The sequence below is a fragment of the Poecilia mexicana genome, unplaced genomic scaffold (genome assembly GCF_051168715.1).
Source record: "Poecilia mexicana isolate PSO_F unplaced genomic scaffold, ASM5116871v1 scaffold_17, whole genome shotgun sequence".
NCBI classification, from domain to species: domain Eukaryota; kingdom Metazoa; phylum Chordata; class Actinopteri; order Cyprinodontiformes; family Poeciliidae; genus Poecilia; species Poecilia mexicana.
In genome coordinates, this window is record NW_028263386.1 from 1,972,468 (window position 1) to 1,990,302 (window position 17,835).

The 17,835-nt window shown below is 43.1% G+C and overlaps 1 protein-coding gene across 4 annotated transcripts in view; it reads right to left on the reverse strand.

Moving 5' to 3' along the window:
• efr3a (EFR3 homolog A (S. cerevisiae)) overlaps positions 1 to 16,001 on the reverse strand; it is a 59,260-nt gene extending 43,259 nt beyond the window's left edge. For 2 of the 4 annotated variants that reach the window (XM_088015026.1, XM_088015025.1), the window contains exons 1-2: positions 15,608 to 16,001; positions 15,277 to 15,412 (exon numbers count right to left, since the gene is read on the reverse strand). In XM_088015026.1, coding sequence (XP_087871152.1) covers positions 15,277 to 15,286 — 10 coding nt within the window. In that variant the 5' untranslated portion in view covers positions 15,287 to 15,412; positions 15,608 to 16,001. The remainder of the gene's footprint in view (positions 1 to 15,276; positions 15,413 to 15,607) is intronic. The other 2 variants (XM_088015028.1, XM_088015027.1) reach the window with 2 other exon arrangements.
• Positions 16,002 to 17,835: the final 1,834 nt, after the last annotated feature.

Consider the following 17,835-nt stretch of genomic DNA (forward strand, 5'->3'; position numbering starts at 1 on the left):
ACGACCCAGTGAGGAGTTTTCATTCAGGAACCTCTGAGGTAAAAGGTTCACCGACTGAACAGACGATTCCTCACGGTTTGGTTCACGTCTGGAGAATTCATGGTTTGGTTTTTAGTCCGACTGAGTTGAATCATTTCTGTTGAGCTGAAGTATCGACTCGTCATCTGAAGCTTTAACTCTGGGCTGTTTAACGGTGTAACCTTTAGATTCATGAACACATGAATCACCTCCTTCATGACTTGATCATCTGATCCAGGAGACGCCTGGCATCACACCCACCTTCCAGGATCTCCGGACCTACCGGCATTCGGGAATCCTCGTCTGTTTGAGGCCCGGTTGTAGTTGAACGCTCCGTCCGCCTCGGTTTGAGGAACCTGCCTGTATCTCCTCAGAACGTCACAGAGAGACGGCATGATGGGAGGAAGTTTTACTCCTCAGGTCAAAATAATTCTGCTCCAGATCTTCAGAAGACGCCAACATGTAAAACATGCAGATCTGCGTTTCTGCCTCCCCAGGTGAGACCATGTGTCCATCTGCCACACCTTCAGACTCTGCTGCCGGTCCGGCTGCACCTGTGTGACGGACGGCAGGCTCAGCCAATCGGCTTCAGCCGTGTGACTCCGATCACCTGGAGTTACCTCACAGTGAGGCGAAGACGAGCCTCTGCGGTGCCGGCCCGGCCGCGGCGGCTCGGGTTACCGGCCGCGTTGTTCACAGGAAAATGTGACCCAACGAGGCGAAGGGAAACTGTGGAACCGGAGAGGCTTCAGGAGGGCCTCACCTGACGCAGAGCGGCCGGGTTTCCATGCAAATCACATGCAAACGGTAAACAAACGATGACAAACGTTCATATCTGATGGCGACTGATTCACATCCGGGAGGAAACAGAAGCATTAAGTTTAATGAACGACTGAAACAAAACTCAAGTTTTAATTCCTGACCACCTGAAAAAATTAACATTGACCTGCTTTGAAACATGTTCAGGGCTGAGATGTTTTTCCTTAATGTGTGTAAATAATTATTGAAGGTTTATTTTATTTCATCGATGCTGGAAATGCATCTGGTCTCAACCTGAACAGCTCATGAACTTTTACACCCAAAACTAAATTATTTATCCAAAACCTCAAAGGGTTTAGAAAAGTTCCTCTTTCCCAGAGTAAATTTAAATTGTACCTAAAGCGCAGACACTAAAACACAATGTTCACACCAACGGTGAACATTAGCAGTGTTTGGCAACAACCACAACAAAAACAACCACAACAAAAACTCTGCAGCTTAAAGTGTAATTTTCAAATTGCCAGTTTGTGATGTTTACAGCCAAACAAAGTAAAAAAAAAACAAAAAAAACAGAATCGCTCTTTGTCAGGTTTTGTTTCAACCTTTAGAATCTGAGTTGGATCTTTTCTTCTGATGCTCCACAGGTCAGAAGAAAACAAAGACAAACTGTGTGGCCTCCTCACATCCGGAGTAAAACTGTTTCCAGCAGTTTGGGTAGAAACCAGTTTTAAATAAACACTTCAGCTCAGTGAAAAGCTCCAGCAGAGCTTTAATCTACACCCGAACCACCAGAGGCACATAATCTAAAAGATTAAACGCGGCTCCCTCCCTGCTGGTTAATACCTCCAACAGGACCAGAACAACCCAAACGGCTCGAGGACGGACGTCCGTCCAGCTGCTGCAGAGGAGACATCAGGGCGTCCATGAAGATTTAGGAACGATGATTTACGTGAGACAAAACAACAAAACTTTGAGTTGATAAGAGATCAGCTGGTTTCACTGATGACATTATGAAGGCTGAGATCGTTTCTTTAGATAAACAGGCTCCAAAACCTGCCTCAGTCTGACCTTCATACCCATCATCATCATCACCATCATCCTGCTGCTGCTTTATTAAGACGAAGGTGACGGGTCACAGCGCTTATAAGCAGAGAGAGTTTATGATATTTAGTCCAAACAAATAAAACTGAAACAGCTGAGAGTAAATAAGCCAAACAAATGAAGGAATGAATAACGGTTATGGATCCGGCTGCTGCTTTCATGGCCTGGAGGAAACAGACATGATGGATCATAAATCTGCTGCTGCTCATCCTGACCGCACGTTTCTGCAGACATAACCGCTGCTGAAGCTTCACCAGCTTCAAACCGAGTCCACTTCTACCGTCATCACAGCACGTCTTCCCAAACTGAAATACTAATTATTCATTTAACTAATAACGGTTTCTAAAAAAACATGTTTATGACAGAATAAATTAATGCATGTTTGAGAAATCCTATAATCTCCATGGAAACCATTCAGCTGTGCAAAACGCCTGGGTGGACCTAGCCCCGCCTTCCAGGCACAGCTCCTCCCCCAGCTCCTCCAGACTAGCCAGCAGCGATTAGCAAACCTCTGGTGGAGCTGCTGAGCTCGTTATAGGAGCTTCAGAGCAACGCAGGCTAAACGTTGCTAAAAGATTAATGATGACTTCCTGGAGGCGGAGCTTCAGAAAGACCAGCCACTTCTTAAAGAGACAGAGATCCAATTTCAAGGCATTAAATTACAAAGTCAAATTTCTTTCAAGTCGTATTTGATTTATATGCAACAGTTTAAGCTAATATAGTTACTTGATGTTATAAAATGTCTCTGTGTGGCTGGAAAACTGTCCCTTTAAAAAGAGGAAAAACAAAAAGAAACTTTCTGATTATAACTCCTCTCTGATTCATAATGTTTATTTGCTCAGGTCAGTAAAGAAGCTTCAGAACCAGCAGGTTCTGCTGCTCCGGATCAGGGAGGTCGGGTTCATAACGATCCTAAAGCCAGGAGCCGCGGTCCGTTCGCCTCGGCAGAGAGCCAGGAGGGGCGGACAGCGGCAAAATACAGCCACCAAGAGGGCATAGCAGCCGGTGAGAAGAGGAGGAGAGGATGGAGAAGATGGAGGGAGGAGGACAGGATGGAGGGAGGAAAGGATGGAGGGATGAGGAGAGGATGGAGAGGATGAAAAGAGGCCCATGGGGAGCTGGGAGATGGAGGGACGGCTGGCTGCAGAGACAAATGAGACCAATTTAAAGTCACTTCTCCCTCCTCCATCCTCCTGCATCCCTCCATCCTCCTGCATCCCTCCATCCTCCTCCAGACAGTGAGTCTCTGCAGACGACTGCAGCCAAAATGATGAGATGAGATCAACAAACCCTGAAGACCGACAGAAATTAAAGAGAAACTGAAGCACAAGCAGAAACAGGTGGGGGAGGGAGGAGTCAGGCTGCTAACCTGACGAGACAAAGCGACATAAACATTTAAAATTAGAGACCGACCACAAATCCTCACTTTTCTGGTGGCAGAACCAACATTTGGACAAAAAAAAAAAAACGGAATAAACGGCTGAAATGATCAAACTGATTATTTAAAAATTATCGACCAATTTATAAATAAATTAACTGGAGAATTTTTAAAACTTGCTAAGAACAATGTAATCACACCCATAATTAAGACAAACTGCACAAAATATAAACAATTAAGATAAAAACTTTAGTGTGCAAATCTGAGCTCTGTGGATGCTCCAGTTTTAGATTCTGTAAAATAATCTGCGAATCTCCTTTTGCTTCCAAACAGGGAACCAATCAGAGGGCTGAGCTTTTATCTGCATTGTTTGCAACCAATGATCAACCTTTCACTGAGAGAATGCCCTTTTATAAATATTACTTATTTTTTTAAAATTAATTTATTTGCATTTTTTAAGCTGAAATGAAAAATCTGCAGAATGTTTTCATTTTTTCCTCCAATCACATCAGAATAACTGATAACTAAAGTAACCGGGAGCCGTAGAATAAAACCTAAAAAGTTCAATATTTATTCTCTATCTTTGTTCATAATAATGGAGATCAGAAACATTCCTACATTTTCTGGAGTTTTTCCTTCCACTTAATTATAACCAATCAGGATGCAGCATATCAAATTAAAACTTATTAAAGGCGACTCCTCTCCTATATTATGGATTTTTCTGTGGAACATTAAATTTGCTTAAATGCAGATTTTATCTAATATTCAAATGAAAACGCAGTTTGGATGAAAACATAAAAGACGTTCGCCTCTGATTCCTCCTTCCTGAAGAATCAGAGGAAATCAGTTTCCCTCTGAGCAGAACCAGACGTTACGGACCGAATCTTCCTATTTTGTTACAAACTAATAAAAAATGCATCTCTTCTCGTTTCCAACAGGCTGCAGCTTCGAAGGGAAAAACGGAGCAAGTGTCAAATCAGGACAAAAACATATCCGTTTCCATGGCAACAACACATCCCGTTTGTGGCGCTCTATAATTTTGTTCTGCTAATTTTTTATCCCATCCAGGTCAAAAGGGTTTGAGTTTATATCATAAGTCAACTTTCCGGGTCTGTTAATCATCCAGTGAGGCAGAAACAGCCAGAGGACGACAGACTGGATCCGCCAGTCCAAAGTAACGCCATCCCATAATAAACCTGCAGAGAAAATGAAGACTTTAAACTGGTGTGACTGGATTCAAACTGCTGGTCATGAGAGAGAGACATCCACTGACGCTATGAATTCAGATCAGACCAGATGAAAATGAGCAGGACACAGAGTAATTACTAAATTAATCCTGGAAGTTCGATTCCAGGAACCGGGGATTCTGGGAAACCAGCGTTGTCTCAATTTACACCAATTTAATTTGGAAATCTACAAAACTTCCCACATCTCTTCATTTTAACCTTAAACCAGGATCCTGACACAATCTGAGTGGAAAATGATCTAGAAAAGCTGTATGGATGAGGCAAGTTAAAAACTGAATGTTTATGAATAAAAGCTTCAATTTAAGGCTAAACCAAAATCCACATGGTGACTATATTCATAATTAATACAAACTAAATCCTAAAAGCAATGACATTAAGACCCCGGTCTTTCTGCATGGAGTTTGCATGTTCTCCCTGTGCATGCGTGGGTTTTCTCCGGGTACTCCGGTTTCCTCCCACAATCCAAAACAAAACATGACTATGTGTGTATGCATGGTTGTTTGTCTCTGTGTTGCCCTGCGACAGACTGGCGACCTGTCCAGGGTGTACCCCACCTCTCGCCCGGAACGATAGCTGGAGATAGGCACCAGCGCCCCTGCCGACCCCACTGAGGGACAAGGGTGTAAAGAAAATGGATGGATGGAAGAAACAGCAGAAACTTAACAGACCTGCACAGCAATGCCATAACCAAGGTGGTTCTATAAATAGCAGAAAGACTCCATAGTTACAACAGGTTAATGCCAGATGAAAAATAAATCAACAATAAAAGCAAAGAAATATTAATCCTTTTAGTTTGGGATCCGGTTCCCAGAAACAAATTACTCCAGTTTAGAGCAGTTCAGTAAAATGTGATGGTAACCAGTTAATATTAGCAAATACAAGATATGTTTATCTGTCATTTAGCAGGATTTTATGTTTCCATCAATATACTCAAACAGTGAATAAAACAGTGAACAGAAAATATTTTAGCAGCTATGCTAATCAGATCTTCTAATGATAGTTTAGCTACCAGTCAACATAATCAATCTCTAAATGATGTTTAGCATAAAAATCAAAGATGTAATGGAGAGAAATCTCATTTTCTTAGCTGCTAAGAGAAGGAATCCTCAGCTAGCCCTGGACGTAGATGCGTACTTGGGGTTTAGCAAAGCTAATTTTGGTTTAGAATGGTGAAGCTAACGCTTGTCTGGAAGAACCCAGCTAGCCAAGGGGCAGCAAAGCTAATTTTAGCCTAGCTAGAAGCAGTCAAGCTAATTTTAGCCTAGCTAGAAGCAGTCAAGCTGCTGTTAGCTTAGAAACAACCAAGCTAATTTTAGCCTAGGAGCAGATGAGCTAATCTAAGAGAAGTCAAGCTAACGTTGGATGCTATGCCAGCCTAGGAATGGCTGTGTTCCATTATTTCACATAAATATATATTTTGTTTTTTTGTGTTCATAAAATTATGAAAAAAGTTGAGCATATTTAAACTTTTTAGGCTCAGTGAGAAGATCACTGAATACAGCTTTGAAAACAATAATGGAGCCTAAAAACACCACCAGATAAAATCGGGAGACTTTATAAACTTCTGTATACCATTCAGAGTAAAACGATACCAGTGAAACCGTCATCATTTAAGAAAAAGCTTCTGTTGAATGAATCCAAGTTTTGTTTCCATCCTAAAAATACCACATCAAGTTATTTGTGCTTCTGTCTGCAGGCATGTAGCCCAGCTTCTGTTTTGGAATAACATGACACGCACGTCTCCCAAAGACAGAAAAGGAAATCTGTCCGTCTCTCGGTGAGGTAGCGCCACGGATGGGAGGGACTTAATTAAGCGTGAAAGGCATCAGATGACCTCTGGTGCTTTCAGCCGCGCTGCCAATCAAACATCTGTCAGCCTGCAGCTGAAGGACGGCGTCCAAACAACCGCGCATCCTTCATGCTCAGATTCCCCTGCAAACCCGCCGCTGGCCATCAGAAACGCTCCAAACAGATCTGTGAAGAAGGATCTGCTCCCTCACAGGCGTCTTCTTTTGTCACATTAATTTCATTATTGGAAATGACAAACTGTTAAGTGATTTACATTTATAAATTAATTATTGTTTACAAACAGGAGCCAGGACCTGAGCCTGGCGATTCCCAACCAACACCTTGTGTTTTATTAACTTTATATTCCAGTAAGGTATTTAAACGTAGCTCAACCCAACATCTGAACTTCCCGGCGTCCATGTTTACTTTGAAACAGGAAGTAGTAGTTGTTTTGAAGCAATCTGATTGGTAGCTCTGCGCTATACTGCCCCCTGTGGGTTTGGATGTTTCAAACAGCGCTGATTTGTGCAAGTGGATACAAACTTTTCTGAAACCAAGTCGGTGCTTTTAACGACTCGGTTATGCGTCTCAAACTTCTTCCTTTGTGGAGGAATTAAAACGGTTCTGAAAAACAGAACATGTCAAAATTCAACCGCCGGTATTCTGACCCGCTCTACTTCGCAGAATTGTTGCTGCGTTGACGGGACTACTGGGATCAGATTGGTTTGGATAACTCCTCTCTAGATGGAAATACAAATTTAACCTGATTTATTCCTCTGGTTCATGATCTGAAACATTTACACACAACAAAAACTCAAGAACCTGTAGGGGGAAATGCTTTCCTCACATAAATGGAAAATATTAAAACAGATTCTTCAAATTAAAGTTTTTAAGACTAGAAAGCCGTGAACTTCTACTACATCATCAAATAAATAAATAAATAAATAAAACCAAAGCAACACTAACCTCTGGCAGTAAAACACAAACAGGTCAAACGGGAGTAAAAAATACTGATTTGAGTCAAATACAGCAGAATTAAATCATTTATCAGACAACCGTTACCACATTTCTTCCCCTGAAAATATTAATATCCAGAAATGAAGGTAAGATCATAGCTGGATGATCTTACTGTAAACAGAAACCACGGAAAGAGACAGAGGAGTAAATTAATCCTTTCTAAAAGTTTAAACTGCTTTGGAAACGCCATGTTTTCTTCCTGTTTAACCTTCAGAGTAAATCCTTAATAAGTCAGGAGTTTCTGAGGAGGGCAGACCATAAAACAGCAGTTAGTACCATCATCATCATCATCATCATCATCATCATCATCAATCAGCGCCCTGCAGCGGCTCGTCCCTCCTTGTTACGGCTACCTGGCCTCAGCGCCCCCTCTGATTGGTCTCAAGGTGCGCCGGTCAGGCGGAACCAGCTCGCTGATTGGCTAACGGGCCTCAGGAGCAGATCGATGGCCGCGGCCGAGCGCGGGATCGTCCACAGACCCTTCGGGCTCCATCTCTGTCTGCCAGAGTCAGAAATGAACAGCCTCCTACCGGACTCGTTGCTCTCTGAATCCATCCTGTTGGAGGTGAAGCAGTGAACGGCCTCCCAGGTGGACCTCCGCTCCTCCGTCTCTCCTGCTGTCTCCGTGGCCAGCCTCTCTCTCTCTCTCTCCCCCCCCTCCTGCCTCAGACTCCGGCAGTCATCGCTGACCTTGCGGTGTTTGTGTTTCCCCTCGCCGACGGGAGCAGCAGCCGCTCTGCAGAGACCGGAGTGTGCAACCTCCCCTAAACTCTAATTATTCCTCAGAGGAGAACTCAAGAAGCAAACCCTGATGAGCAGAGGGTTTGTTTGCCGTTAAAATTATTTTACCTGACTCGACAACCTGCAGGTGAAGGGTTTCCATATTTTAGAAAACCTGGCCATCTGCTTTTTGTGTAAATATGTGTGGGTTTGAGGTTGTGTAATCCAGATAACGCAGCTCAATCTGCAGACTGATTTAAACCTGAAGCCTGAGGGAGGCCTCATAAACTCCAACATGACCCTCACCATCACCGCTAACTGTAAGCTAGTCAGAAACCAGACCGTTAGTCTAACATCGCTTTTATTTAGTTGATTTCACTGAAAAAATGTCAAATGACAAGGATGTAAACCAGACGTGTCATTTATCATTTAGATGAGGAAAGAAGATGACGGATAGCAGCTGTTAATCCTAAAGACTAGCAGATTTGCAGCTAACGCTTTTTACAAGGCAAGAAGCAAGATTAATAAATCCAAATATTGCATTATTCTGAATAATTGTGAACAACGTTTATGGCATACTGGTATAAATGATGTGGCAAAGTCATCCATTTAAAAAAAATAAACATGGAGGGAGAAGTATGGGCTAAGCTAGCTACAAGCTAGCTAGATAAATTAGCTCAACTTGAACAAGTTGGCAGCAGTGAAGGCATTCCACACCAGAAGGCTCAAATTAAATGATTATTTTGCACAAAAATGTAATTTTCTTTTTGATTAAACATCTTTCCAACTGATTACCAGGCATCTGATTCCTCTGCAGAATAACTGAGACTTTCAGTGACTTCATGTGCATCACTGAAGCGCTTTGGCCACGGCTGTAAATAACCGAGACGCGGCGTGGAGGCCAGGTCACCATCTCATACTTTGATCCACTGACGTCCTAAAAAGGACAAACTGCAGAACCGACGGCTCACATGGAGTCAACCGTTCTCTAAAAGGAAAAGAAATTCAGCCTCAGCGTCCAGCGAAGGATTTTCATTCTAAACATGCAGTTTAAAGGTTCGTCACAGTTATCCTTAAAACGGCTGTTGATCAGGAAACAAAGACGAACCACAGAGAGGTGAAGCACAGCAGAACTTTGGATTTTTCCCTGAGAAAATGTCAACAGGTCAGACCGACACGCTGCAGAAACTCAGCCATTTAGCTGAAACGTGGGGGAGTAAATGTCAGCCGTCTCCTCACATGATGGGGCCGCACTTCAGCCGAACAAACCCGGCTCCTGATTTCCATCTGAAAGGTAAAAGCTCTCACTCCGCTCCTCAGGAGAGGCCCGTCCTTCAGGGACGGCAGGTCTCCACGTGTTCGCTTCAGAACGACACAAAGCAGATGTTCATGACGTTTCATTCAGCTCTGCGTGTCTCTGAGCAGCCAGAGATTATTCATCTGTTGGGATTTAATTTTCTTTATGAGACAAAAGACTCAAGAAATAAATCAGGACTGGACCAGGTGGAGCAGGAAGGTACAAACAAAACTGATCATATTCTGGTTTTAACCATTTAAACCAGAGCTTTTATTTTGAAGGCAGGTTTTAACAACTGGCAGCCATGTTGGTAGGTACCTGCTTCATAGTAATTCGTTTAACACTTAGTAGGAAAATAATCTGATAATCAAAAAGATTAAGATTAGCTACACTGCAAAAACAAAATCTTACCAAGTATTTTTTTGTCTAGTTTCTAGTGAAAATATTTCAGTAGACTTGAAATAAGACAAAACTAACTTAGAATAACTTTTCAGCAAAATAAACGATTTTATAACATTGACAAAAAAAAAAACTAGTTTAAAGTGAAATAATCTGCCATTTTCCCAGATTATAAATTAAAATCTTCCACTGGCAGATTATTTCCCCTAAAACTAGAATTTTTTTTATTAAAATTTATTATTGACATAGAACAAGATCCTATTTCTTGCTGAACAGTTACTTGTAAGTCTGTTCTTATTCCTAGTGTACTGAGATATTTCCAGACAAAAATGCACGGTAAGATTTTGTGTTTTTACAGTGTATGATTTAAACCATTAAACCTCATTTCAAAAGGTTTGTATCGTATCCGATCCACCATCAGGGTTTCGGTTTCAGAAATAAACTGCAGCGATGGATTCATCCTGAAGTTCTCCTCCATTTCAGCCCAATCCGGATTATTTTAGTATAATCAGAAGTTTGGTGTTTGCAGAAACCAGCAGGTGCTGCACTGCAGATATTTCACACGTTGCAGCCTGATGCTGAGCAAACATCTGAAAGGAGAAAATCCTTACAGAAGTGCTGAAAAGCAACAAGCTGAGCGTCACACATCCAGCCGACGGAGATAAAAGCTGAGAGACGCGACCGGCGGAGGGAAACAGAGGGAGGCCCACGCTGCTTTGAAGTTATATTTAGGACAAAATCCTTCTTTGCAGAACAAACCGTCTTATTCTATGAATACTAATCAGAGGCAACAACTGAGGGAGGAACCGTCCTCAGAGCACAGGAAGCCGCGCCGCGTTTGATCCGGTTCGGGACGCATCAGCCTACAGCTGCTCCATTCAGGCCACATTCACCAACAGGAGACAGGAAACAGTTCAGCCTAATTCAATGTTAACTGGAAAACTGAAAAGTGTGGAGGTCCTCGGGTTCACATGGGAAAAAACTTAAAGTTCTTCTCTTCTTCCTGAAGCAGATCGCTGTTTGGAAAGCTCAGGAGAACATGAAGGCCTCGACCCAATAAAGGAGGAAATAAAGTTTCTCCCAGCAGGAATCCCATCATGCACCTGGGCTGATCACAGATGAGCTCATCAGGCTGCACAGCATCTTTCCGCTGCATTACTGAGGCGTTAACGCTTCAGGAGCCTGCAGACCAGGATGGCCTGCAGACCACACAGAAACGGCTGCAGTGATGGCAGGAAGGATCTGAGATGCTGCAGCTTTGTGCACCGAGGACGCAGCGACCCGTCACTGAAGGAGCATTAATGCAATATGATCCTAGTTATAGTTATTAGACTACCAACCATTTGAAAAAATAATTATTTCCAACAAGATGGTTGTTGTAATAAAAGTTACATTTAGTAAATCTGCTGTTATCACAATGAAACAACTTTAGTTTTAGTTTCCTACTGATCTTTTCTCCTGCCTTAAACAGCAGCAGAGATGTTAATGTAGCTCATATTTAATGCAGTCCAAGCATTTCCTCTGTTACTGATATTGCAGACAATGATTCTGGGATCATGATAAACTATATTGTTCATCCCTAAAGAGCCAACAATGACTCCAAAAGTTATTCTTGGCTTCTTTCTGCAGAGACTTTCTGCTTCTCCATTTCTTCCTCCTGCCACTTTAACCAATCAGCGATCAATACTGCACTCGTCACATTACTGCTAATGCAATCAGCAGTTTACCACAGGGAGTGATTATCTGGCAGACATGAGGCGCATCAGCAGGCTGAAATATCACCTCCAGAAAACAAAGATGCTCTATCTGCAGAGAGATGCTCCTGCTGTTGGGCTTTTTGGCTCCAGATTCTGGTTTCCTGTTCGGCTCGTCTCTAGAGCCGAGTCGGGATTCAACAGGAGGAACGTTAAACAGCAGCTGGTTTCCTGTCAGAGCATGCGCACACACACACACACACACACACACACACACACACACACACACACACACACACACACACACACACACACACACACACACACCCCATATTCTTCCAGAACGTGTTTAGGATTTAACTTTAACAGAATAAAACTGTTACAGTTTAATAATAAAAGCCTGAAGATGAATTTACATGTTTGACTTTAAAACTCTTCCTAAATAAATGTTCGTTCATCATTTCTTCAGCTGCTGTTGCTCCAGACGAAACTGGACATTAAAGACCTGGACGAGTTCTGAACGACCCGGTCCAGAAGTTCATTTTGTTCTGGTCGGACCAGAGAACTTTCCTCAATGTTTTCTGAGCCCTGAACTGAACACAGGAAGCTCCTGTGGAGCTCTGCTGTCTCCATGGAAACGGTGAAGATGTAGCTGAACGGTGCGGAGGAACAGCAGCATTGAACCGAACCCGGTCCATCACACAGAACCGAACCCGGTCCATCACACAGAACCGAACCCGGTCCATCACAAACCCGGTCCATCACAAACCCGGTCCATCACACAGAACCGAACCCAGTCCATCACAAACCCGGTCCATCACACAGAACCGAACCCGGTCCATCACAAACCCGGTCCATCACACAGAACCGAACCCAGTCCATCACAAACCCGGTCCATCACATAGAACCGAACCCGGTCCATCACACAGAACCGAACCCGGTCCATCACAAACCCGGTCCATCACACAGAACCGAACCCGGTCCATCACACAGAACCGAACCCAGTCCATCACAAACCCGGTCCATCACACAGAACCGAACCCGGTCCATCACAAACCCGGTCCATCACACAGAACCGAACCCGGTCCATCACACAGAACCGAACCCAGTCCATCACAAACCCGGTCCATCACACAGAACCGAACCCAGTCCATCACAAACCCGGTCCATCACACAGAACCGAACCCGGTCCATCACAAACCCGGTCCATCACACAGAACCGAACCCAGTCCATCACAAACCCGGTCCATCACATAGAACCGAACCCGGTCCATCACACAGAACCGAACCCGGTCCATCACAAACCCGGTCCATCACACAGAACCGAACCCGGTCCATCACACAGAACCGAACCCGGTCCATCACAAACCCGGTCCATCACATAGAACCGAACCCGGTCCATCACACAGAACCGAACCCAGTCCATCACAAACCCGGTCCATCACACAGAACCGAACCCAGTCCATCACAAACCCGGTCCATCACACAGAACCGAACCCGGTCCATCACAAACCCGGTCCATCACACAGAACCGAACCCGGTCCATCACAAACCCGGTCCATCACACAGAACCGAACCCGGTCCAGTCCAGACTGATGCACAGAAACTTTAGATTGAAGCCGAACCTTTCAAGAGTTAAAAAATAGACATCATTGGTTTTTTAAAACATATTTTTTTTAAATTAAAAAAACCATAAAGGATCCGAGCGGAACCATTGTACTTCATCGTCCTGCATGTTTCTGGTACGCCAGTAAATCTGACGCACAGACAAACCGCAGCGATGGACGACAAAGCTGCTTCAGAAAATGATCAGAAACTTTCATCTCCATGTAGGAAAAACCTAGAAGATCTTCAGCCCAAATCTGAAGATTTAATATTTAATCTCAAAGTTTTATTTTTGATTCCTGCTCCAACTTCTCTGATTCTCTTATTTGGCCTTCATTTCCGTTTCCTGTCTGCATGAAAGAACCAGAAAACTGAAATTAAAGAACGTCAAACAGTTCAGAACATTGGTTCTGATCCAATCTGTGATCCAACAAAAACCCCTGAAATAATCTGACCACACCTGAATGAGCGGCCATCTTGGACATTTTCATGCAAATCCTTTAAATTCCCTCTTATAAAAACCAAGAGAAAGAACCAGAAAAATACCCAGAAATGATTTTCCCCCTTTAGTCACTTTAATCAGAACCTGCGGGATAAAATAAGCATGAAAGCCTCAACATGGCTCCTCTTCCTTCCTCCTAATTTCGGCTCTTCTTAAAGAGGATAAAAGGAAGATGAAAAGCTCTCTAGTGTCTCCCGCTGAAGTGACCCATTTGTTAAATTTCCTCGGAGACCGCAGCGCGTCCCGCAGCGCGGATCCAGCCTCCAACACGCTCTGCTTCTCCAACCCATGCAGCTCAGACCGCTTCCTCACCTGAACACTCTGATTTCCTGACGATTTTAAACGCAACACAGAAACGATACCATAATTCAAACATTTTATAATCTACAGGTTCTGGTGTTTGAAATCAAAGTTTTTCTCTGGGTTTAAAATCATTTTTAGACACTTTTACAAAAACTGAATGTTTGTGACAAAAGGTAAAACTGACATTTTTATTCTGTGAGGAAGTAATTTGTTTTCCAAGTGAATGTACTTCCTTTATAAAACAAGAGTTGATGAACCACCTGCATTCAAATAGGATGTTTTATTTATCCGTCACAAATCACATGCAGTAGTTTATGAATATGTATTTTAATGTTACAATCAGACGTTTAAAACCTGAGCTGCAGTTCTTCCACTGATTTTGTTTCACATTTATCATTTTCTTCTGATTGCAAGGCTTTTATTTGACGGTATATTTCCATTATTTTGGTAATTACTACAATACTATTACTTTCTGGGTTAATAAGGACGAGTTATTTGAGTTTATATTAGTTTTTTTCCATTACCAGGTTTATTCTTCATCATTTTATTTCATAACTATGTTCAACCTTTCTGTAATTTGAGGACATTTTATGACCTTCATGGCTTTAATTTATAATCATTGTTACTGTAAACGTTTAATTTCTGTAATATGTTTCAATCTTTTTTACGACTTATACCTTTTTAATTTTATTTCACACTTTTGTATTTTTTATTACTTTTCTCACAGTCGCCACCTTAGTTTTCTTATTACCTGACTTTTCATTTTAAAATATATATAGTTACTATTTTGATTATATTTCAAATATATTGTGTAATACTTGTTCTTTCCTGATTTTTTTAACAACTGTTGCTTTTTAGCAAACTACTTTTCTGCTAAAATAAAACAAAAACATTAACTGTACAAGGAAAAAACTAAAGTAAAAGCTTATAAGCAACAAAAAAATAAATCCAAAGGGACAGTTTTGTGTTCCTACATGCATTTCTTCCTCCCAACTTAAAGATTTTCCTTCATAAATTTAACTTTGGTTTAAAACACCAGGATTATTTTACTGATTAACAATTTATTGTCAGATTAATCAACATTTTCATCCATGTCAATATATTTTTAATCCAGTGGTTCCAAAACCTCACAGTTAATTTAAGAATAACAGAAGAAAAAAGTGATCAGCTGAAGACCCGTGTTTTAGTTTTTCCACGGCCCAGAGTGGGACCCCGACCCCAGGTTTAGGAAACCCCTCTCTTTACCTCTGCGTCAAGTACCAGACAACAGGTATCCCACACAGACGCGTGTCCGTGAACGCACCACTCCAGTGTTTACCTTGAACCCTGGTGGCTTTCTCGTAATTAGTTCAATAAACGCAGCAGTTTCACACTCAAACACGAACCCTGCTTCCCCAGCGTGTCCACGCACCCCCACGGCCACAGTCCCACGGTCACACAGCGCTTACCGGCGGGCATTGTGGAGCTAAAGTACCGCAGACCGTTCCAGCCGAGCCCCGTCAGTTAGCCTCCATGTAGCTTCTCCTGCCGCCGCTCCGCTTCACCTGGTATCCGGGTACAGAGAGTCTGGAAGCCGCGGATCACCTGTTCGGAGCCGAGAGACAGAATTAACGCCCAGCCAGGCTGCCCCGCTCCGGGCTGCCGCTGCCCGCTGACACGGAGCCACAGCCCCCCTAACAGCTCCTCCTGTCCAGGGAGGCTTTCACCGAGCTGCCGCTGAGACGCTGCGGAGCTTTAACAGCGACATTAGCGCTAAAAGCAGCGCAGAGAGGGACATACCTGGAGGTAAACATCCGCAGATTAACTCCCATATAAAACTGCCTGGCTTCCTGCTTTACGGTGACAGACAACACGGAAGTGAGAGCAGCAGCGGAGCCAAACAAGCCAAAACATATGCGGGCTGAGCAGCCAGAGAGGCGGCTAATTATAGCAGCCTGAGGCAAGGTGTGTCTGCGGAGAAATGTCCTCGGATGTCCTCTGACGGGACACTTCAGTTTACACTGTGTCTGCAGAAACTTGTCCTCCAAACACTGGACACATTGTCCCAGATTTCACCTGTCTCTGCTTGGTGACAGATTTTCTTCACTCTTATTGGTCGAAAAAACGTGAAATTGTGGGCTCAGGTGGGTCAAATGAAGGTCAACCTGTGTGGCTCTGTCCCAGGCAGGGACACACCTGGAGGCCAACAGGTGCGTTTGTTCCTAACAGATGGATGTTTCCATGGTTGGATGTTTTAGCTCCATCTATAGTCAGAGGTAGATTAGAAAATGGCGGACAGGTGCGACTGCAGTACTCTGGGTAGGCCACGCCCCCAGGTGGCAGACCTCCAGCTCAGGTAAACATCAACCTGAGCTGGTTGTTTGTTTCCTGACAGATGTAAACAATGCCACAAGCAAGATGGCGGATATTTCAAGACATTTCAAATTGTTTCTCTTCATTTCCATCTATTAAAGGGTTAATGTCGCTAACCGCTGTTGTTCTCTTGTTTGCTCCAGTAGTTACTGCAGCTCTTAGTGTCATTTTATCCTTTCTAACTCGTTATAAATGCTGCAGAGGTGTAGCTCCATCCTTCAGCGTCACCAATGATTGTCATTAAAGTCAGCAGAGACACCAGCGTCCCGCAGACGGTAATTATCCAGAGTGAAAACATCTGATGTGTGAATGTGAGAAAGTTTTCCGTTGGTGCTGCTTTTTAAGCTCTTAAGGACCTTTGCTGCTCCGTCTGCTGGACTTAAGGCTGATTAAAGGCTTTGGCCTCAGATGGCACGCCGAGCACGTTGAAGTCAAATGAGTGGCAGCGCCGTCGCCTCTAGATGGGAAAATAATAATAAAAAACGGCTTGTTTAATTACTGTAATGCACAAACATCCACATGTTATCGCTGTGCAGAGTGGGATTAAAATGGAGCTGGAAGGGGTGGGGCTTATCGCAACATGTGGTCACTGAACACATTAACAGATTTAGAGGTTTTAGTAGAGCAGTCAGGTACAGTGTGAGTCCACTAATAATTTACTTATTAAAGTGACATAATGCATATTAAAAACCAATAAAAGCATTAATTTATTGGTTTTCTTCTGGGCATCTGAAGGAGGTTGCAGAGCTGCAGCATGACATCACACCCCAGGTAACAGCGTTCCAGTTAACATTTATTATTTTTAATAAACATATTTCTTTATTGGGTTTCACCTGTATGTCCTGATTAAAGTAGATGACTGTTTGCCTGAGCATGATGGGTGGCAGGGGCCCTTGGCCCCCGGTGCCCACCCTGTGGGTGCTGAGGTGTGATACATCCTGGGTCAGTTAATAACTGAACTTACTGAATACATGATATATAAATGCACACAACTTTTAATTGAGTTAATGAATTATTAAAATAAGTTAAACTTCCAGCCCCAGTCTGTACATATGACCTAAACTATGACCCACTAGCGCTGCTGTTTGAGATCAGATGCTTCTGATTTCACATTTTCTGTTCTGTAAATGGTAAACCAAAGCCAACGTTAATATAAAACTGCTGCAGAGCCAGAATGGTAAACTGAAAAACTGATCAACTTCCTGACTCCGTTACCAACATTGTTCCTGTTTGCCATGAACCAGAATAAAGAGACAGAATGATTTTAGAAATTTAATTAAAAACCTTCTAAATCACAGATTTACATTCGCTAAGCTAACTTTGTAACCTCCTGACAGGGCAGCAGGTCCTGGATGTTTGTCGGCCATGCTAGCTGGATGCTAATTCTAACTAGCTCCCTCCTGGCTGCAGAGCTTCTTTGTTCATTTCTTAAGAAGAACAGAGTAAACGACGTGTAGCAGAAAATCCAGCCTCATTGAGGGAAATTGTTCAGTTTTTCCTCCTTCAGTTCAGCAGCAGCGATGTGCAGCGACCCTCAGCTCAGTATTGATGATCCTAAGCGGTAAAACGGTGAAGTCAATGAAACGCTCAGACAGCCGCAGTTTTCTCATTACTCTGGGAATTGACTGCTGATTGTGTGGCTGCCGCTTCAGGAT